Source organism: Spermophilus citellus (assembly GCF_964194105.1).
Source record: "Spermophilus citellus genome assembly, chromosome: 9".
Taxonomy (NCBI): domain Eukaryota; kingdom Metazoa; phylum Chordata; class Mammalia; order Rodentia; family Sciuridae; genus Spermophilus; species Spermophilus citellus.
Window position 1 is genome coordinate 74,269,875 of NC_138191.1, and position 23,504 is coordinate 74,293,378.

Below are 23,504 nucleotides of genomic sequence, written 5' to 3' on the forward strand. Positions count from 1 at the left end.
TGCTAGGGCTGGGGGTGTGGCTCAGCGGTAGAGCACTAGCCTAGCACAGGCGAGGCCCTGGATTCGATCCTCAGCACCACGTAAAAATAAACTAATTAATTAAAGATATTGTATCCAACTACAACGAAAAAAATAAATATTAAAAAAAAAGAAATCTTATTTGCTGAGCTGGCAATAGAGCCCAGTGATAGAGCACTTGCCTAGCATGCTTGAGGTCCTGGGTTCAATCCCCAGAATTGCAAAAAAGAAAAAAAAAAAAAGAACTATTTCTGTCTACTTAATTATTCTAGGAAAGTAAGAAACTTAATGAATGGCAACTAACTGAACAGAAAACACCCAACAAGAAATATCCCACACAATTCCAAGAGAATGATAAAAAGGGCCAATCGATGCCACTGAAAGCAGATACACTGAATCAACATTAAAAAACGTTTGAGGGGCTGGGGGTATAGCTCAGTGGTAGAGCGCTTGTCTAGCACGCATGAGGAACTGGGTTCAATCCTCAGCAACACATAAAAACAAATAAATACAATAAAGGTATTATGTCCAACTACAACTAAAAAATAAATATTAAAAAAAAAAAAACAGTTTGAGGGCTGTAGCTGTAGTTCAGTGGCAAAGTGCTTGCCTAGCATGTCTGAGGCACTGGATTTGATCCTTAGCACCACATAAAAATAAATAAAATAAAGGCATTTTGTCCATCTACAGCTACAAAAAAAAAAAATTTTTTTTAAAAAATCAGTTTGATTATTCCTCATCAATAAATCACCCTTACATCTACACTTTCTTCAGCAATGGCATCCCCAGCACCCAGTTTAATGGAACCGCAGGCTTCATCTTCAGCCTGTCTATTGCGAAAGGTTAGAGCTTGTTCCCATCGACGCAATGCCTCTTCAAACAATTCCATACCTAAAAGTAGGAACACAATAATAGTAAGTGAGTAAAATGAATGTCAAAATAAAATTATTTGGGGTCTGAAATGTTTTCATACAGTTATCTTCAATAGCACAGTCTAATGCAATTTTGGCATTAAAGAATAATTTTATACTCCTATTATTTCAGAGTAGGATTTAAATTCCCCAATATACTCTTGAGTCTGCAGTTCTAGTCAACCAAAAATCAGAGAAGAAAATGGCCAATGTGATTTTTTTTATATTTATTTTTTACTTGTAGTGGGACACAATACCTTTATTTTATTTATTTTTATGTGGCACTGACGGCCTTGCATATGCCAGGTGAGCGCTCTACCACTGAGCCACTGTGGGGTGGGAGAAGGGTGTGGGGGCGTGAATATACACCTCTTTTTTTCCAAGTTAAAAAAAAAAACATACTGGCCAAAGTTATTATGCACTTCAACCAAAACTAAAATATATTAAAACTTCAACTTTTCTGCATTAAGAAAAAATATTTAAAAGTTCCTTAAGAATCTCGACAAGTCATACTCAAGATTTTTTTAGAATATTTAGATAAAGACTGCCTCTCCTCTAAAGGCATTTCTTCAATCATCTGTAGAATGCAGAACATGAAACAAAATCATCTTCAAATGCAATGTAGAATTTATCCTTGTTTGATTTTTCTACAGCAAAAATCATGCTTTTGATTTTCATTCTAAAAATCTTATGCACTTAAAAGATAATTGTAGGTGGATTGGGTTGTAGCTCAGGGGTACAGCACTTGCCTCACACATGTGAGATACTGGGCTCAATCCTCAGCACCACATAAAAAAAAAAGCAAGTGAATAAAATACAGATATTGTGTACATCTACAACTAAAAAATATTGAAAAAAAAAGATAATTGTAGCCAGGCACAGTAGAGTACACCTGTAATCCTAACTACTTTGGAGGCTGAGGCAGGAGGATCCCAATTTCAAGGCCAACCTATGCAATTTAGTGAGGTTCTGTCTCAAAATAAAATATAAAAAGGTCTGAGGGTATACCTCAGTGGTACCCCACCACCACCAGTACTAGTAATCCCTAGTACACATTTGGGGTAGGCAATGACAATTATATCTATCCTCTTTTCTGTAAGCTATCTAACTCTACTCTGTTTTTCTTTCCTTACACTATCCCCTATCTATCTGTTCAATTATTTTGGCTGAACACAGGTTACCTAAGACCAGAGTTGTCCAAAGATAACAGATGATTCCTTGGGAAGTACTGTGATTCCACCTCACTGTGGAACATGACCCAGACCACCGTATCTCATCAGTTTTATAACAGGATGTCAAATATAAGCCACCAATCTTTTTTTTTTTTTTTTTTTTTGTACTGGGGATTGAGCCTAGCGGGGGATCAACCATTGAGCCACATCCCCAGTCCTTTTTTATATTTTTTATTTTGAGATAGGGTCTCTCTAAGTTGCCGAAGCTGCTTCTCAACTCATGATCCTCCTGCCTCAGGCTCCCAAGATGCTGGGATTATAGGATATGCCACTAGACAAGTCACTGATCTTTTTAGAATGTCAGCTTTGGAAAGGGAATTTAAACAAAAATATAGAAGTGATTAGATTAGGTGACCCACAGGGCTCCTACCAATCCAAACTGTATAATACAGCAAACCTCATTGCAGCTTATCTGGTATTGCTCTACTTTTCTTCAATTCAAGTGCTGAGTATTCTTAACAGAATCTGCGACTGAAGATTTACTAGACAGAGTTATCTAGAAACAGAGTGAGCTTAATTCTTTGGTGACCTTTGGAGAAAATGGTAAAAGAAGTTATTCTTCCATTCCCCTTGCAGAAACCCCCACTGTAATACCACCGGAGGTGATAGCCTAACTATTCCAGACCATGGGAATACCCTAAAAGCACACAGCCTTTTACCTACAGTAAAGACAACCCTTGTACTGCTCACCAGGGCCACATCAAAGATTTTAGGGGTTATTTTTTATTTAAAAGAAATGTAGCTTAAAATACAGTGCAAAATATTAGGGAAGGTAAAGCACTTGAATGTTCTGATTCAATAGCAGGTTCAGGGTTTTTTGTTGTTCAGGGTTTTTTGTTGTTGTTCCCTCCCTACACAAGGATCCAGTGAGGCTCCCTAGACATGCTTGTGGTCAAGTCAAGAGTAACACTGAGATGGGATACACAGATTTTCTTTCTACGTAATTTCTCTGGATATAGGAAGAATACAAATGATAGCAGATGAAGTAAAGTGGATTTGGATAGATTATTAGAGAAGAGTCATTAGGTTAGCTTAATGTAGTAGGCTTAATGATGGCTACACAAAAATAGCAAGTCCTAATTCCCAGAATCTGTTCTACCTTATGTGAAAAAAAGTACCTTTGCAGATGTAATTAAGGTAAGGATCCTAACGAGATTATCCTATATTATCTGGTGGACCCTAAATTCAATTACAAGTGTCCTTTTTTTTTTTTTTTGGTACTGGGGATTGATCCCAGGGGTGTTTAACCACTAAGCTACATCCCTACATCCCAGCCTTTTATTATATCTTATTTAGAGACAGGGTCTCACTAGTTGCTTAGGGCCTTGCTAAATTGTTGAGGCTGGCTTTGAACTTGCAATCCTCCTGCCTCAGCCTCTCAAGCTGCTGAAATTATAGGCGTGCTCTATCATACTTGGCACAGTGTCCTTTTAAGAGAGATGTGAAGGGAGATTTGATGTCCACAGAGAATGCAACAGAAAGACCAAGGCAGAGGTAGAGTAATGTGGCCACAAGCCAAGAAAGGCTAGCAGTCACTAGAAACTGAAAGAGACAAGGAATGAACTCTCCCATAGGCCTCCACCTTGATTTCATCTCAGTGATAAAGTCTTCAGACTTCTGGCCTCCAAAACTCTGTGTGAATAAATTGCAACTATTTTAAGGCACCACATTTTTGGTATTTTGTTACAGCACCATCAGGAAATTAATAAACTGGTGATGCTATATAGACTAGATTCAACAGATACAACAACATTTTAAAATTACAGTTGCTCTTCTTAAAAAAATTCAGTTGTTTTAGTTTCAAAACACAATATCTTAAAACTTTATCATGTTATTCTTACCCATTAAGTATAAGTTCTCAGGAGTGGTCACAGGAATATTTACAAGTTTAACATCATCTTCATCAGCTTTGTCCCAGGAATTAGAATTGCCACAAGCACAGCTATGGCAGGAATTGACACTCTGCACCTAAAAGTAAAATTAATAAAAGTTCCTTTAAAAATCTCTCTAGGATAGTATATTTATTTATTTTTATTAATTATTTACATAAATCCTATAGCAGGGGAAACAATCAATGCAATTTTCACCTGAAGAAATAATTCTGATTATATTCAAGCAAACTTAGTATTCATATGACCCTAAATATTCTGAGTCTCTGTTTGCTCAAAAATACATAAGTAGAACAATGTTTTGAATATAAGTCAGTTATTTCCATAAGCATGAGGCAGTTATTTTTATAATGTTATCTAGCTTATTTCCCTTTTAGAATGTTTGACAGTGCTGACTCTTTGCCAAATGAGAATTAAAAGTGTGTATCATTATTGTACATACTCATCATCCTTAGCAAGGTCCACTACATCATATTTCAATCACTTCTATGCAAATGAATTACAAATCCCTAATTCCAATTATGTTTTTTTTTTTTGAGTAATCCAGATCCATCTTTTCTTCTGCCTACTAGTTGATTCCACCTGGTTTTCTGCTGGCATCTCAAATTGACTACATCATAAAAAGAAGTTCAGCATCTTCCCACAACAAAAATTCCTCCCCCTCCCAAGTTCACTAGTATTTCCAATTCCCATAATTTATCAGACAAACAACAACAACAACAACAACAACAAAAACAGGAAGTCATCTCCAACAGGTCTTCCCACTTCTTTCATATCCAGTGACTAAGCATTTCTAGATCCTTTCTTCTCCTTTCTACTTCTGTTAACATGACCATAATTTAGGCACTCATAACCTACTGACTACAGGGTAGAAAATCCAGGCAGAAATCTGGGTTTATACTCCTGGCAGGAAAATGATGAGGCTGGTTGAAGAAGAACAGTAAAGTGATTCTGAAAACTTGTTATATTACTATCATGAAACTCCCCATGTCTAATTCTAGTTAAAAATAAAAGTTTCAAATTTCAATTGAAAAATTTCTAAATAGGTATTTCTGACACTGAACTATAAATATACTCTTTATTATCCTGTTCAATTTCATAGCACAGAAAGTCTACAGGTCTTTGATCTAGATGTTCCTACCCATAAACCTTTAAAAATTATATTTTTACTGGGCATGGTGGTACATGCCTGTAGTATCAGGTACTAAGGAGGTTGAGGCAAGAGGATTACAAGTTTGAGGCCAGCCTCAGCAACTTAGCAAGGCCCTAAGCAAATTAGTGAGACTCTATCTTGAAAAAAAAAAAGGACTGGGGGGGGGTATATCTCAGAGCCCCTGGGTTCAATCTCTAGTACAAGAAATAAATAAATAAAAATTTAAAAGATATATAAACTTTATTCCTCACTTGTCAATCAATATTATATTAAGGATTTAGGGGCTGGGGTGGTGGCTCAGTGGTAAAGTGCCTGCCTAGCATGTGCGAGGCACTGGGTTCACTTCTCAGCACCACATATAAATAAATAAAATAAAGGTCCATTGGACAACTAAAAAATATTTTTTAAAAATATTATATTAAGGATTTCAGGAAGTCTTCCACCTATCAGTTAATACAATATGAACGGTGCAAAAGAGGAGGTAAGGAACCCCATACTTGCCAGCGAGTCAAATACTTTTCCCTAAGTAGGCTCATCAAGGGATTTTTGTAACTTAGCACAAAATCTGGCTACATCAATCAGCTTCTTGTATAGCATCTAATTTTGAAGCATTGCTTTCACATCAAAACCACTCTCATAGGATCCTATGAACTATATCACTCACTCAAAGAAACCTGGAACCAAACTGTCTGAAATATTTAGCCAAAAAATACTTTTACCTGCCTGAAGAAAACAAATTAACCAGCTGATTTGATAAGGTTCTTTCTATACTAAGAGCTGTTAAGTGTGTGACACTTAAACTAATATATAACAAGAGACATACAACAAATGTTATAATAATAATAATAATAATAATAATAATAATAATAATAATAATAAATATAGGTTTTTACTTACAGAAGCCAAACTCTGAGCAGAACCTGAGTATTTACTGAAAAGTCCTCCATTAGCAAAGTTACAAGACTGAGATCCTTTGTCTTTGGTGGAACTTAAAGATAATGTCAAATTCTGTCTACTACTGGAACAACTTGAACCTATTAACAAACATACAAATATTTAAAGTATCAATAATTTTAATAATAATTTTTATGTAAAATTTGAAATTTATATTATATTCATTCAGAAAGCTTCTAATTTTTAAAACATACTCCATTCAGCTGAACAAATTATCAAATGTACAATAGTATTAATATTTATATCTCTAATCATTTTTAAAACATTTTTAGGTGTAGATGGACACAATATCTTTATTTATTTTTATTTTTGTGTGGTGCTGAGGATCAAAACCTGTGTCTTACATGTGTAAGGTAAGTGCTCTACCACTGAGCTACAACCGCAGCCCGCCATCTCTAATTTTTTTTTTAATATTTATTTTTTGGTTGTAACTGGAAACGATATCTTTATTTTATTTACTTATTTTATATGGTGCTGAGGATCAAACCCAGGGCCTCCCACGTGCTAGGCAAGTGCTCTACTGCTGAGCCACAATCCCAGCCCCTCTAATGTTTTTAAAGCTGCTAAAATTTGCTTCTGAAATTAAGAGTTCACCTAATTAATCAAGAAAATTTGAATGGTCTATTATAATCACTATGAAATCACTAACAACTATTAAACTTCAAACTGTACATTATAACAAAGCAATTCCTTTCCTGAATTATATCTAAACCTTACCCACATTGTATTACATTCAGTTTTTTATACATCTCTCTCCTCCATCCATCTATCCATTTTTCTGGGGCAGATGGCATATCTAAGTTTTTCTTAACAGAGCAGGTAAGACACTTCTAGATTCAAATCCCAGTACTGTAAAATTATACAGCCTTGGGTAAATCACTTAACTTTTACTTATCTCAATTTTCCTTTATATATAAAAGCGAACAATCACATAGAGTTTTGTAGTCCTAATTCACAGGACTGCTATAAAGTTAAATAAAGCACCAAGTATACAGCATCTGTCTAAAACCTAATAAAATTTCAATGAATGATAGCAATCACTACTGCAGTGTTCACTGTGCTTGGTGCAAATTGTTGCTCCTTATGTGCTGGACAAATGTATCATGAAAGAATATCATACACTAAATAAAAAACTGAAAATTCTAGCATGTTCAAGAAAGTATTTTTATTGCTACAATTTAGCAATATGTACCATATCTCTAACAAAAGTTATAAATTCTTTAAAATTCAGCAATTCTTCTACAACTAAAGATTCTGAGGAAATAAAAAAATGTGTGCAAAATAAGAAAACCATGAACATACCACAATGAACAATAATGGAAATGCTTAAATTGATTAGGGTACATTTGTACAAATTTAACCTAGATTATATATAAAAATGATAGTACAGATATATTTTTATAGACCTGGAAAGCTATTCTTAATACAAATTTACTTATAGATAACAGCAAATTTTATACCTCAATATAATTAGGTACAAATACAAATGGAAAGACACACTAAAGCACTATCAGTAGCTATTTCTGTGCAGTAGAATTTCAAGTGATTTTATTTTTTCTGTTTACTTTTCTATATTTTCTAGTCTTTCTAAAATGTTTAATTACTTACAAGTTAAATATTAAGGAAAAAATTTTGAAGACTGAAATGCTGAAATCCCTGTATTCCATCCATGATTTACACAAGAAATTTCTTCTGTGGACTTGGTTCAGCTATTTTCACATACCTTTGTCTGATGCTGCTCTTTTAGTGTACTCCAGTAAGAGGTGCTCTGGTTCCCATGGTAATACTTTTCCTTTCTTCTTTCCACGTTTTCTTTTAAAGTGATGGGCCAGAAAAACTACAGATATAGCACTCACTGCAGTTACAACAAACAACTTTTTAGCTACCGGCGAAAATTTGATCTGGAAAAGATACAGTTAGTTTGAAAAAAAATCTCTTTTATTTGTCCAATAAAAATAAAAGCATAATACTAAATTCATTCTTAAACTACTTATAAATATTACAAGGAGAATACAATTTTACTCTTTTACAAATAACAGTTTAATGTAAAGAAAATTTTTAATATAATAATTTATTACTCACTTTTCTGAGGTTCTCAAATAAAAAATATGGCCCCAAAGTTGGGAGAACAAAATAATTCAACCCTGTGAATTATTTTGAGCAAGTAATAATTAAACCATGCAACTAAAGCTGTATCAAACAAGATTTTTTATTACAGAAATGATTAAATCAAACTTTTATTTATTTATTTTTAAATATTTATTTTTTTAGTTCTAGGTGGACACTATATCTTTGTTTTATTTTTATGTGGTGCTAAGGATCAAACCCAGTGCCTCATGCATGGTAGGTGAGCACTCTACCACTGAGCCATAACCCTAGTGCCTAAATCAAACTTTAAAAAAATCTGTTCTATTAGTTATACATGACAGTAGAATGCATTTTGACACATTATAAACAAATAGAGCACAACTCCTCATTCCTCTGGCTGTACATGGTGCATCGTCACACTGGTAGTGTAGTGTAATCATACATGCATATAGGGTAATAATGTCTGTCTCATTCCATCATCCTTCCCACCCCAATATCCTTTCCCCTCCCCCCACTCCCCTCTGCCCAATCCAAAGTTCATTCACTCTTCCTTACCCACCCCCCATAAATCAAACTTTTAAACTGACCCAATTTTTAAAAAATTACGTGGAAATCTAAGCCAACAAAAGTTAACTCAATTTCTAAATACCATATAAATAAGCCATTTTAGTCATGAATTATTAAACAAATCAAATATCTGATACTCAAATAAGATACTCTGAATCTTACAAAGTACCAGAAATGTGCTATGAATTAAAATCTTCTTGTAATTCTATTCAACATATACTAAGTGCCTACCACTGATTAGGAAACATTTAGTATATAGAGGTCACAGATGTTGCTTCCATCAAATAGTATAATAACTCACAGTAGAGACAGATATATTGGCAAATAATTACAAAACACTGTGACAGATACAGTTGTATGAGGACTAAGTACTAATATCATATCAAGAAGTAATTAACTTCCTCTCAGGGGACAGACTTTACTATTCATCTAAAATGCAGAGAAACTATAAAATAAAGCTAACAGATTGGAACACAGCTGGAAAAAGTGTCACTACCAACCTCATAGCAAAAAAATAAAGTCAGACAAATGGCTGGTTCTCAACTTCTTGAACCCAAGTCATCCATACAGAAAATCAAAATAGAAAAAATAGAGCTAAATTGTATCCTAGAACAAATGAACCTAACAGAACATTCCATCTGAAATATACATTCTTCTCATGAGTACATGGAACATTCTCCAGGATAGATCATGTGATAGACCAAAAAAAAAAAAAAGTCTCAACAAATCTTTAAAAATTGAAATCATATTGAGCATCTTTTCTGAGTACAATGCAATAAAACTATTAATCAAGAACAAGAAAAACTTCAGAAAACACAAATACATGAAAATTAAACAACTTACTCTCGAATAACCAATAGACTGAGGAAGAAATAAAAAATATTTAAAATTTCCTGGGGGGAGAAATGAAGAAACAACATAAAAAAACATGGGATATAGTAGCAAAAGCAGTAGGATAGGTTTATAGATATCAATGTCTACATCAAGAAAGAGAATAGGTATCACACACTGTAATCCTAGTGACTTGGGAGGCTGAGGCAGGAGGACCTCATTCAAGGCCAGCCTGGGCAACTCAGCAAGACCGTCTCAAAATAAAAAAATAAAAAGGGTTGGGGATGTGGCTCAGGCTCAGTGGTAGAACACCCCTGGGTTCAATGCCCAGTACTGAAAAAAAAAAATAAAGAGAAGAAAGATCTCAATTACAACAACAACAACAACAAAACAACCACCACCTACCACCACATCTCGAGGAATAAGAAAAACAAGAACAAACCAAACCCAAAATTAGTAGAAGGAAAAAAATCAAAGATCAGACAAGAAATAAATGCAATAGAGGGGGAAAGAAAACATAAATATTAAAGAGCCATCAGAGAGCTAATTCTTTCAAAAGATATATAAAATTGACAGACTAAGAAAAATAGAGAAAACTTAAGTTAGTGTTCCATTATCTAAGAGATGGATAATATCTAAGATAATAAATATATAAAAGATTTATTTTGGCTCATAGTTTTAAGGTTTCAATACATGATCAGTTGGCCCCATTGCTTTGGGTGAAGCAGCAGATCATGGTAGCAGCAAAACCACTTCATGGTCAGAGGAGTGAACCAGAACAAAGAACTGGGTCCCACAGTCCTCTTCAAAGGCATACCAAGGGCAACCAAGTTGGTAAAAAGGAAGTAAAGAGACAGAGACCTCTCATATGTACTCACCTCCTAAAGGCCCTACCACCTCCCAAAAGCACCATAAGGCTAGGAAGCAAGCCTTTGCCACATGGACTTTTGAGGGATACTTATCCAATCCATAGCAATACTCCAATAAAATCAGACACATTACACCTGACAGCACAGAAATACAAAGAATCATTATAGATTATTATGAACAGTTACAAGCTAACACATTTGATAACTCAAAAGGACAAATTATGGACACATACCCTTTGGTAGGGTGTTTTTTTTTGTTTGTTTGTTTGTTTTTGTTTTTGGTGGTGCCAGGGATTGAACCCAGGGCCTTGTGCATGGGAGGCAAGCCCTCTTCCAACTAAGCTATATTCCTAGCCTCATTTAGCAAGGTTAAATCATAAAGAAATACAAAAATCAGGCATGATGATCATGCCTGTAATCCTAGCTACTCCAGAGGCTGAGTAAGGAGGATCAAAAATTCAAGGCCAGGCTGGGTAACTTAATAAGACCCTGTCTCAAAATAAAAATTAAAAAGGGTGAGGGATATAGCTCAGTGGTGGACTACTTGCCTAGAATATGTGAGGCCCTGGGTTCAATCCCCAGTACCACACACAAAAGTTTTGTTTTCACTATCATCAAGTGGGGTTCATCCCAGGGATGCAAGGATAGCTCAAAATATATGAATCAATAAACCCCATAAATCACACTAACAGATTGAAACACAGAACTCACATGATCATCTTAAGAGATGCAAAAAAAGCATCTGATAAAAGTCAACACCCCTTAATGACAAAAACACTGAAGGATGTTTTGAAAGAATATATATCAACATAACAAAGGCCATACATAATAAGCCAACAGCTAATATTTACTAAAACAAAAAAAATTGAACGCTTTCTAAGATCTGGAACAAGCCAAGGATAACCACTTTCACCACTTTTGTTCAATACAGTAGCCAGAACAATCAGAAGAGATAAAGGGCAACCAAGTTGGCAAAAAGGAAGTCAAATTGTCACTGTTTGCAGATGATGTGATCATATATAAAGAAAACCCCCAAGACTCCACCAAAAAAACTAGAACCAATAAACAATTTAGAAATTTGCAGGATATAAAATCAAAATTTAAAATCTGCAGCACTATTATATGTCAATAGCTAATTACCTGAAATAGAGATCAAGAAAGCAACCTGATTTACAAGAGCTATCAAAAAAAAAATACAAAAAACTTAAAAATAAATTTAACCAAAGAGAAAATATCTCTACAACAAAAACTATAAAACTCTGATGAGCCGGGTGCTGGTTCAAGCCTGTAATCCCAATAAGTGTGGAGGCTGAGGCAAGAGGATCACAAGTTTAAAGACAGTCTCAGCAACTTAGGGAGGCCCTGTCTCAAAACAAAAAAGAAAAAAGGTTGGGGATGTGGCTCATTAGACAAAGAAAATTTTTTAAAGATGAAAAAATTTGAAGAGGACACAAAAAAGTTGAAAAACATTCTATGTTAACAGATTGGACAAATAAATATTGCTAAAATGACCTTGCTACCCAAAGCAATCTACAGATTTAATGCAATAAATAAAATACCAAAGATATTCTTCACATAACTAGAAAAAACAATCTCAAAATTTGTACAGAACCACAAAACCCCCAAATAGCCAAAGTAATCTTGAGGAAAAGGAACTAAGCAATAAGCATTACACTACCTGACTTCAAAATATACTGCAAACCTGTCATAATCAAAACAGAATGGTTTTTGGCATTAAAAACAGACACACAGACTAATGGAACAGAATAGAGAACCTAAAGGAAAACATGTACAATTACAGTCAGCTGTTTTTTGAAAAAAGTGCTAAGAACATACACAGAAGAAAGGACAATGTTTTCAGCGAAATGGTGCCGGGAAAACTAGGTATCCACACGCAAAGGAATGAAACTAGACCCCTATCTCTCATCAGTTACACTAGTTGCAAAAATCAGTGCACTGAAGAGCCACTCCATTTTGCCTTGAAACTATGAAATGACTACAGAAAAACATAAGGGAAATGTTTCAGGATATTGGAATGAGCAAGGGTTTTCTGGTCAAGACCTGAAAGGTTGGGGCTGGGGATGTGGCTCAAGCGGTAGCGCGCTGGCCTGGCGTGCGTGTGGCCCGGGTTCGATCCTCAGCACCACATACCAACAAAGATGTTGTGTGAGCCGAGAACTAGAAAATAAATGTTGGAAAATTCATTCTCTCTCTCTCTCTCTCTCTCTCTCTCTCTCTCTCTCTCCCCTCTCTCACTCTCTCTTAAAAAAAAAAAAAAAGACCTGAAAGGCATAAAACAAATGCAAAATGGGATCACATCAAACTAGAAGTTTCTGCATAGCAAAAGAAATAATCATCAGAGGGAAAAGATAACCTATGGTACAGAACAAATACTTGCAAACTAACAGCTGACAAGGGCTCATATCCAGGGTATGGAACTCAAAAACTCAGTATCACTACTGTCATGTATAACTAATTAGAACAACAACAACAACAACAAAAACCCATCAGTATCAAAAAAAAGCCAACTCAGTTAAAATATGGACAATATAGGGCTATGGGTATACCTCAGTGGTAGAGCAGAAGCCAAGCATTCATGAAGCCCTGGACTCAATTCTCAGGACTAGAAAACAAAATATAACATGAAAGACCTAAACAGACATTTCTCAAAAGATGGCCATAATCTCAGCTACTTGGGAGTCTACTTGAGGCAGTACGACTGCAAGTTCAGGCCAGCCTTAGCAACTTAGCAAGAACTTTCATCAAAGATAAGGGCTGGGGATGTGGCTCCTGGATGTTCAATCCTCAGCACCACAAAAAACAAAGAAATAAAAGAAAAATAAATAACACTAGGAATCATCTAGGAAATGCAAATCAAAATCACAATGAGGGACTTGGAGTATAGTGTAGTGGTAGAGCATTTGCCTACAACGTGAAGCCCTGTATTCAATCTCCAGTATGAAAAAATAAGCAAGCAAACAACAATAACAAAAAACTACAGTAAGCTAACACCTCACTCCAGTAAAAATGGCTATTGTCAGCAGGTGCAATTAAGATCCCTGTAATCTTAGCAACTAATGGAGGCTGAAGGCAAGAAGACTACAAGTTCAAAATCAGCCCTGGTAACTTGGACCCTGTCTTAAAATAAAAAAATTAAAAATGGCTGGGGATGCAGCTCAAGGTAGAACTAGAAGGTCCTGGGTTCAATTCCCAGTTCCAAAAAAAGAGAACATTTTCTTTTTTTAAAAAAAAAATACTTATTTTTTAGTTTTAGGTGGACACAATATCTTTTTTTTTAATATTTTAATTTAATTTATTTATTTTTATGTGGTGCTGAGGATAGAACCCAGGGCCTTGCGCATGCTAGGCGAGCACTCTATGGCTGAGCCACAACTCCAGCCCTAGGTGGACACAATATCTTTATTTTTTATTTTTATGTGGTGTTGAGGACCGAACCCAGTGCCCTGCGCATGCCAGGCGAGCGCGCTACCACTTGAGCCACATCCCCAGCCCAAAAGAACATTTTCAAAAAGACAAAAGATAACAAATGCTAGCAAGAGGGTAGAGAAAAAGGAACACTTTTTGCACGCTGTTGGTGGAAATGTAAACTGGTACAGCGATTATGGAAATCAGTATGGAATTTCCTCAAAAAAATTAAAAACAGGGGCTGAGGATGTGGCTCAAGCGGTAGCCTGCTCGCCTGTCATGTGCAGGGCACTGGGTTCAATCCTCAGCACCAAATAAAGATAAAGATGTTGTGTCTGCTGAAAATTAAAAAATAAATATTAAAAAAATTCTCTCTCTCTTAAAAAAAATTAAAAACAGAACTACAATATGATTTAGCAATCCCACTATTAGGTATATATCTGAAGGAAATAAATCGTATGTTGAATAGACAACTGTACTCCCATATTTACTATAGCATAATTCACAACAGTCATGAAATGAAAACAACCTAAGTGTCTTATCAACTGATAAATGGTTATAGAAAATGTGGTACACAATGGAATATTACTAATCCATTAAAAAGAATGAAATCCTATCATTTCATATAATAATAACATGGGTGAAACTTGGCATCATTATATTAAGTGAAACACTAGGCACAGAAAGATTGTATATGCTGAATCTAAAAAAAGATGATAGCTTAGTAGTTGAAAGTAGAACAGTGGTTACCAGAGGCTAGGAAGAGAAGAGAAAAAGGAAGGGAAGGAGAAAGATTGATCAATGAGTAATAAGTTGTAGTTAGATAAGAGTAAGAAATTCTGATGTGCTATTGTAGAGTGACCACAGACAACAATTACATGTTTCAAAAAGCAAGAAAGGCCAGGCATGATGGCACACAGGTATAATCCTAGCAACTCAGGAAGCTAAGAAAAAAAGGATCACAAGTCCAAAGCCAGCTTCAGCAAATTAGCAAGGCCCTAAGCAACTTAGCATGACTATTTCAAAATAAAAAGGGCTGGGGATGTGGCTTAGTGGTTAAGCACCACTGGATTCAATCCCTAGTACAAAAGAAAAAAAAAAAAAAAAAAAAACAAGCAAGATGGAAAGATTTTGTATGTTTTCACCATTAAGAAATGATAAAAAGTTTGAGGAAGGAGTTTTAACCTGACTTAAATATTATACACTGTATACATGCCATCAAAACATTATGATACCCGATTAATATGTACAACTTTTAATATGTACAACTTTTGTTTTTAGCCAGGCTTGCTGGTGTGCACCTGTAGTCCCAGCTATTCAGGAGGCTAAGGCATGAGGATCACTTGAGCCCAGGAGGTAAGAGACCAGCCTGGGCAATGTATTGAGACCCCATCTCAGGGGGTCTCAATTCCAAAGTGAGTGAAAGGAAAAATATCCTATAGAAATAGTAACCAAAGATTTAAACAGATCAATTTCAAGCAATGAAACTGAAGACACCATCAAAAGCCTACCCAAAAGGAAAAGCCCAGGACTCTCAGCTGAGTTCCACCGGACCTTCAATGAAGAACTAACACCAGTCCTCCTCAAATTATTTCATGAAATAGAAAAGAAAAGAAGGAAACCCAAACTCAGCCTATGAAGCTAGTATAATCCTGATACCAAAACCAGACAAAGACACATTGAAGGAAAGAAAACTTCAGACCAATATGCCTGATGAAGATAGATACAAAGATTCTTAATAAAATACTGGCAAATAACATAATAAAAAGATAATGCACTATGATCAAGTGGGGTTCATCCTAGGGACACAAGGTTGGTTCAACTTATGGAAATCAATAAACGTAATTTACCACATCATTACATTTAAAGACAAGAATCACATGCAGAAAAAGCATTGGACAAAAGACAGTATCCATTCATGTTCAAAACACTAGAAGAACTAGGGATAATAGAAACATACCTCAACATTGTAAAAGCTATATACATTAAACCCAAGGCCAACATCACTCTAAAAGGATTGAAAGCAATCCTTCTAAAAATTGGAAAAAGACAGGGATGCCCTCTTTTCCCATTTCTATTCAACATAGTCCTTGAAACTCTAGCCAGAGCAATTAGGTCCAAGAAAGAAAGTAAAGGACTACAAATAGGAAAAGAAGAGCTCAAACTATCCCTATTTGCCAAAGACATGATCCTATATTTAGAAGACCCCAAAATTCCTTCAGAAAACTTCTAGAACTCATAAATGAATTCAGCAAAGTAGCATAATATAAAATGAACACCCATAAATCAATTGTGTTCCTAAACACCAATGATGAATCAGCTCAAAATAAGCTCAAAAAATAAAGAAAATATTTGGTGATCAATCTAACAAAAGAGGTGAAAGACCCCTATAATGAAAACTACAGAACACTAAAGAAAGAAATTGAAGAAGATCTTAGAAGATGAAAGATTTTTCATGTTCTTAGATAGACAGAACTAATATTGTCATAATGGCTATACTACCAAAAGCACTATACAGATTTAATGCAATTCCTATTAAGATTCTGATAATGTTCTTCATAGAAATAGAAAAAGCAGCCATGAAATTCATTTAGAAAAAATAAGAGGGCCCAGAATAGCCAAAGCAATCCTTTGCAAGGAAAGTGAAGCAGGAAGCTTCATAATACCAGGCATTAAATTACACTACAGAGCTACAGTAACAAAAACAGCATGGTATTAGCACCAAAACAGACATGAAGACCAACGGAACAGAATAGAAGACAGAGACAAACCCATATAAATATGTTGATGCCAACACATAAGAAGAAGATGGGGAACAGAAGTTCAGTGGATTAGACAAGAGGAATAAAGGGAAGGGAGGGGGAATAGTAATAGGAAAAAGTGGAATGAATTGAACATAACTTTCCTATGATTGTATATGAATGCACTATCAGTGAAACTCCACATCATGTACAAGCACAAGAATGGGATCCTAATTAGAGTAAGTTATACTTCATGTATATATAATATGTCAAAATACACTCTACTGGGGGTCTGAGGCTGTAGCTCAGTGTTAGAGCACTTGTCTAGTATGTGTGAGGCACTGGGTTCTATCCTTAGCACCACATAAAAATAAATAAAATAAAAGCATTCTGTCCATCTACAACTCAAAAAAAAAAAAACAAACTTAAAAAAAAATGAAGGGGTAGGGCTGGGATTGTGGCTCAGCGGTAGAGCGCTCACCTAGCACGGGAGGGACCCGGGTTCGATCCTCAACACCACATTAAAAAAAATAAAGGCATTGTGTTAAAGAAAAAAAAGGAAGGAGTAATAAAAAATTCATCACAGTAAATAAACCCCTTAGCTCTAACATAAAGAGCACTCTATTCAACAACATCTATATATATATATATATATATATATATATATATATATATATATCTCGCATGCATGTGCAACATTTTCCCATGTAGCCCAGATATTAGACCACAAATTAAGTCTTAATAGATTTAAAAAGACATCCATCATACAAAATTATCTTTTCTAACCACAACAGGATGAAGTGAAATCACTAAGAGGTAAAACTGAAAACTTTCCTAATTGTGTAAATTAAACGCACGCTCAAACAACCAATGAAGAAAATCACAAGAAGAAATCACAAGGGAAATTACAAAATACTTAAGGCAAATGAAAATGAAGACATAACATGACTACTGGATGCCAAGAGCATCAAGAGGTATGGGTAAGTATTGACAAATAATTATAGTTTTGAGTTTTACAAGATGAAAAAGTTCTGGAAATTGGTTGTACAACATGACCATTCTTTTTTTTTTAATTTTTAATATTTATTTATTTTATTTTTGGTTTTCTTTGTTTGTACGTGGTGTTGAGGATCGAACCCGGGCCGCACGCATGCCAGGCGAGCGCACTACCGCTTGAGCCACATCCCCAGCCCACAACATGACCATTCTTAATGCTACTGAACTGTATACTTAAAAATGGTCAAAATGGCAAATTTTATATTATATGTCTTTTTACTACAGTACAATTAAAAGGACTATAATGGTGAGAATAAGTCTTTTGAAAATAATAGTAATAGACTGCATAAATTCACTTAAGATAGAAAAAACAATTTTAAGTTATGCATTTTTTAGTAACTAAATAAAACCAAAAACAAAACAGGAAAAAATACAAATCAAGTAGGTTTTATATTAATAAACATTCTGAAAAATACCATATAAAACCTCAGGGGTTGGAGGATGTAGCTTAGGGGTAGAATGCCTACTTGGCATGTGTGAGGCCCTGTGTTTGATTCACAGTATCAAAAAGTAAAATTCCCAACTGAAACTGAAATACTGGAAACAAAATATGCTCTGAGCAATAAACTTATCATTCAACTATGTATTTACTTCTTTTGTTTACCTGGGAGAGAGAATTGTACCAAGACAGAGGAAGATCAAACACTCTTAATGCTGCTGTCTTCAAGGAAAACTGTGATTCCCTTACTGTTTCTTCTGACATGACTCCTCTTGTAATCTACATTAATTGAAACATTAAGAACTTATTAGTCACAAAGATTTCTGGTTACTTTACCAATGAAAGATACAAATTAAAATTACCAGCCTTTTCTAGGGGAGTTAATCATTTATCATTTACAATTGAGCTGAAATTATATTTATTATATTTATTAATCACCAAGGCATCAAAATAGAAAATAAGCTAGATTTGCACTTAATCTTAGCCAAAAGGCCCAGAAGTGATGAAAATGATCTATAGCAGGGCATAGTGGAACACATCTGTAATCCCAACAGTTTGGGAGGCTGAGGCAAGAAGATCGAAAATTCAAGGCCAGCCTCAGCAATTTAGAGAGACCATCAGCAAGTTAATGAGAATCTGTTGCAAAATGTAAAATAAAAGGACTAGGGGGACTGTGGTTGTAGATCAGTGGTAGCACACTTGCCTAGCATGTGTGAGGCATTGGGTTCAATCTTCAGCACCACATAAAATAAATAAAGATATTGTGTTCATCTACAACTAAAATAAATAAATAAATAAACAAATAAATGGACTGGGGATATAGCTCAGTGGTAAAGTGTCCCTGAGTTAAATCCTCAGTATCAAAAACAAAAGAAAGAAAAGAAAATTATCTAGATTTAAACTTTGAATTCAGGTAGTAAATTTTCCTTAGAAAATTACAAGCTCTAGATTCTCTCATCTCTGAGTAAATAAATTTATCAGCACTTAGCTGGTACAGTCACTCATACCTATAATCCCAGTTACTTGAGAGGCTGAGGCACAAGGATGGGTAATTCAAGGACAGCCTAGACAACTTAGTGAGATCCTATTTCAAAGGGACAGGGATGTAACTCAGTGGTATGGTGCTTGTCTAATATGTGTAAGACCCTGGGTTCAACCACCAGTACTCCAAAAAACAAACAAACAGACAAAAAACTACTTTAGATAATAATTTAAAATCTACTTCTTCCTATTGATTTCCTTCACATAAGACTTGAGGTAGGGAGTTGCTGAATGGAATCTGAAACAGACTTCTGGAGCTAGAAAAAAAATCTCAGAGCTGGGCTAGGGGGTGGCATACCTGTAATCCAAGTGGCTGAGGAGCCTAAGACAGGAGGATCATGAGTTCAAAGCCAGCCTCAGCAAAAAGCAAAGCGCTAAGCAACTCTCAGTGACATTCTGTCTCTAAATAAATACAAAACAGGGCTGTGGATGTGGCTCCATAATCCAGTTCAATTACTGGTACCAACAACAACAACAACAACAAAAACCTCAGAATTCACTAACTAAACCTCAGAACTCCTGCATTTATTCCTCTACTGATTCATTTAAAATTTTTTTCAAAGAAATACCAAATATGTGTTATGCTTTTTTGATACTGTTTTAATGTGTGCTCTTTCTCTTGAAGAGAAAATCAGATGTTTATTTTTTTTTCCCTCCAAGAGATGGGTCTCCCTAGGTTGCCCAGGTTGACCTATAACTTCTGGACTCAAGTGTGCAGCCTCTCCAGTAGCCGGAACTCCAGGGAGGAACCATGTACCCAGTCACAAAAAGTCAGATTTTTATTATTTATTTGTTTTTTAAAATAGTTTTAGTTGTATATGGATATAGTAACTTTATTTTTTTATGTGGTGCTGAGGATTGAATCCAGTACCTTACATGTGATAAGCAAGTACTCTATCTCTGACTCACAAACCCAGCCCCCAAAAAGTCAGATTTTTTAAAGAGGAGGCAGATGTCACTCAGAGAGGTCCTTAAGGTAGTAGGCCCCTCATAAGAACATGAGGGCTCTCAGGGTCTGGATCTCTGCTTCATAGACCTGGAAACTCAATTTTATTGGTGTATACAGTTGAACATCCACTAAAGGTCACATGCATTCATTTATAATTGAGAAATACTCATCTAGTGATCAAAATATTTATACATGCTACAAAACATACTCTAAAAAAGAAGATTGTAGAAAGCTAAATTAATCAGTCAAAAAAGGTTGCCTAGTGAGCATAAGATCAAAGGGTCCTGAGGAACATTTCATTCAAAAAAAGAAAAAAACATGAGAACCTTCTCTAGTAAACAAGAGAGTAATCTTTTCTGGTGACCAGGATATTTATACCAGCCAAATTTAGTATTTCTTTTCTTTGGACAGTGCTGTATATTTTCAAGGAGAAAATAAAAATTACCAATGATCCCCATATAGAAGTTTGTTTTTTTTTTTTTTTTTGCTATATTTTCCTTGAAGTCCTTTATTTCTGCATATATCTCTGTGCTTTTTCTAAACTCCAGTAGAGCATCCCCTTGTACTAACTCTCTTTTCAGAAGTGTTAAAACCACTGATTAAGTAGTGGTTTCCTTTCAAATCAAACACAGTAACACTTCTCAGGGTAGGATACTCCTACTGATACATACCTTAATCCTTACTAGTCACACTGCAATGTACCCTTGATTCCCCCTACCCATGTTTTAATTACTTTTAGACTCAGTATAATTAGTTTTATTGAAGTATATTATTCCAGCCAACAAACTGTAATATTACACAATAATTTGAGAAATACAGAGGAAATCATGAACCAACAGTTAAGCCAGTGAAAATTATTTCTGTGGAAAATAAGGTCAGGAATGTAGGAGGGTTGGGAAGGAACCATGGCTGTTCTTTTTCTGTAATAATTGATATTGTGCTAAATGATGCTCTGAAGGCACATCCAAAACCCACTAAAATATTTACTGTAAAAGGGAGGGAAAGCACATTTATTTTTGTCCCTCCCCTAAAAATTGACTCTTTTTTTTTTTTTTGGTACTGGGGATTGGACCCAGGGGTACTTTATACCCCCATCTCTCTCTCTCTCTCTCTTTTTAATTTTGAGACAGGATCTCAAGCTGACACTGGCCTCCAATTTGCTATCCTCTGTCTCAGCCACCAGAGTTATTGCGAGATTTTTTTTTTTGAACATTTTTACTAATTAAATAGATTCTGGATCTATGTTACTGAACTGCAAAAAAAAAAAAAAAAAAAAAAAAAAGAAAAAAGAAAAAAAAAAGAACAAATCCTGAGAGTAGTTCAAAATTTTCCACAATAAAGCATTTCAAAATTTTAAGCAGATAAGAAATAAAATAAAAAAACACTTCAACCTGCTGCACAGTAAGTCTCTTTAAGAATTCTGACAAATCTTTATTTTTGCATTCTTGATACTTTATTTCCCTTCGTTGAAAATCTCTGCAGAAGTGGACTCTTCAGTTTAATGATTATTAACTAACTTAAAAAAAAACTATAAACATTTTAGATGCTTTCAGAAGTATAGTTAAAATAAACATGAAAGCAGTTTCATGATTATTCAAATTTGTAAGAGGAGTCTAAAATATTACCAAAAATCAATGTACAGTCTGAATCTACACATCCTAAAATTCTACTTTGACTTTACAAAGCAAGGAAGTCTTAAATATCATGAAAATCCGACGTGAAACATAAATCTATACAACTGAACTCTTAGAAGATACTTTAAAGGCAGCGAAAAATGCTTAGTTACAACGATAATAAAATGGCAATGACAGTAATAATGGTCTGTAAGTCTGAGCAAGAACAAGATCTCTTGAAGTCCTCCTTCCAAAAAAACAAACAAACAAACAACAAAAAAAAAAACCCAGAATTTCAATTACAAGAAGGAACCCGATGACACAACCCTCAAAGTGCTAAATGATTCTCTGAAACCACCTTCAAAGCAACAATCTTCCACATCCTAAACCCACTGCCAGCTCACAAGCATCCAAGCGGAACCTCGGAGCCAGCTACCCCACCTCCAGCGTTCGGTCCGGAGCCCCCACGGCGCTCTCTGCTGCTCTTTTTCTTTACCAAGAGGATCTGAAAGGGGCTCCCTCCCGGATGGGCTGCCCACACTGCCCACACCTGCTGTGGGCCACCCTGACTCGGCGCTCTCCTTGCGGATCTTGATCAGGCGAAGGGTCCTCCTGCTCCGGGTTTCTGCACCCCGCACCTAGTCCAGACTGCAAAAGCGGGCGCTGCAGCACGGACCCCGCCCTGCCCTGCCTCGCACCGCCCCGCGACGCCTACGGTGCCGCGATCCTTCTCTGCGGCCTAGCCCTCCACCCTTGTACCTGGCGCCTCAGGCCAGGTGCAGCCTGCTCACGCCCGCTTCGCGGCTGCAGCCTGGCTTTCAGATGTAGCTGCCTGACTGCTGGAGGCGGATTCCTTCCGGGGTCACGAGTGGGAAAGTGAAGGAAAAGTGGAGGGGGCCTTCTAGCCTTTCTACGTGAAGGGGTACGTATGAAGCGGCTCCCGCCATTTTTGTTTCGGGTAGAGGCTTTCAGGCTTTCCAGCTGAATGTGAAATCTAGAATTGCATCTTTTTACAAGCATGTCTAAAACTAGAATTGTAGTTGGTATACCTTTTAGGGGATCTAGGAATGTTCTGAATATCTGGTGAAAACTATGGAGACTTTCCCTAGAAAAATGCAAAGTCTTACTTATATATTATTAAAATAAAAAACTAGCTGGGTGCTGGGCGAGGTGGCACATACCTGTAATCCCAAAGATTGGGGACGCTGAGTCAAGAGGATGGCAAATTCGAAACCCCACTCAGCAATTTAGCAAGGTCCTAAACAACTGAGACCGTGTTTAAAAATAAATAAAAAATAAAAGGACTGGGGTTGTAGTTCATTGGTTAAACACCCCTGGGTTCTGTTCCCAGTACCAAAAGCTACTTATAAACCAGGCGCGGTGGCACAAACCTGTAATCCCAGCAGCTGGGAAGTCTGAGGAAGGAGGATTGTAAATTTGAGGCCAGCCTCAATTTAGCAAGGCCCTATGCAACTTAACCAGACCCTGTTTCTCAGAAACTAGAATGGACTGGGGATGTGGCTCAGTGATCAAGATCCCTGGGTTCAATCCCTGGTACAAAAAAAAAAAAAAAAAAAATATATATATATATATATATATATATATATATATATACACACACACACACACACACACACACACACAAACACATATACATATATATGTATATATGTAATAAATGATAATTTGAAACCAATCATGTATTCCCAAATTAAGAACTTCTGGGC

General features: G+C 35.8%; 1 protein-coding gene across 3 annotated transcripts in view; it reads right to left on the minus strand.

Annotated features, from left to right (window-relative positions):
• MIGA1 (mitoguardin 1) overlaps positions 1 to 22,651 on the minus strand; it is a 76,416-nt gene extending 53,765 nt beyond the window's left edge. For 2 of the 3 annotated variants that reach the window (XM_081308887.1, XM_081308886.1), the window contains exons 1-6: positions 22,328 to 22,527; positions 18,340 to 18,453; positions 7,881 to 8,058; positions 6,101 to 6,237; positions 4,003 to 4,129; positions 776 to 909 (exon numbers count right to left, since the gene is read on the minus strand). In XM_081308887.1, coding sequence (XP_081165013.1) covers positions 776 to 909; positions 4,003 to 4,129; positions 6,101 to 6,237; positions 7,881 to 8,058; positions 18,340 to 18,438 — 675 coding nt within the window. In that variant the 5' untranslated portion in view covers positions 18,439 to 18,453; positions 22,328 to 22,527. The other variant, XM_081308888.1, reaches the window with a different exon arrangement.
• Positions 22,652 to 23,504: the final 853 nt, after the last annotated feature.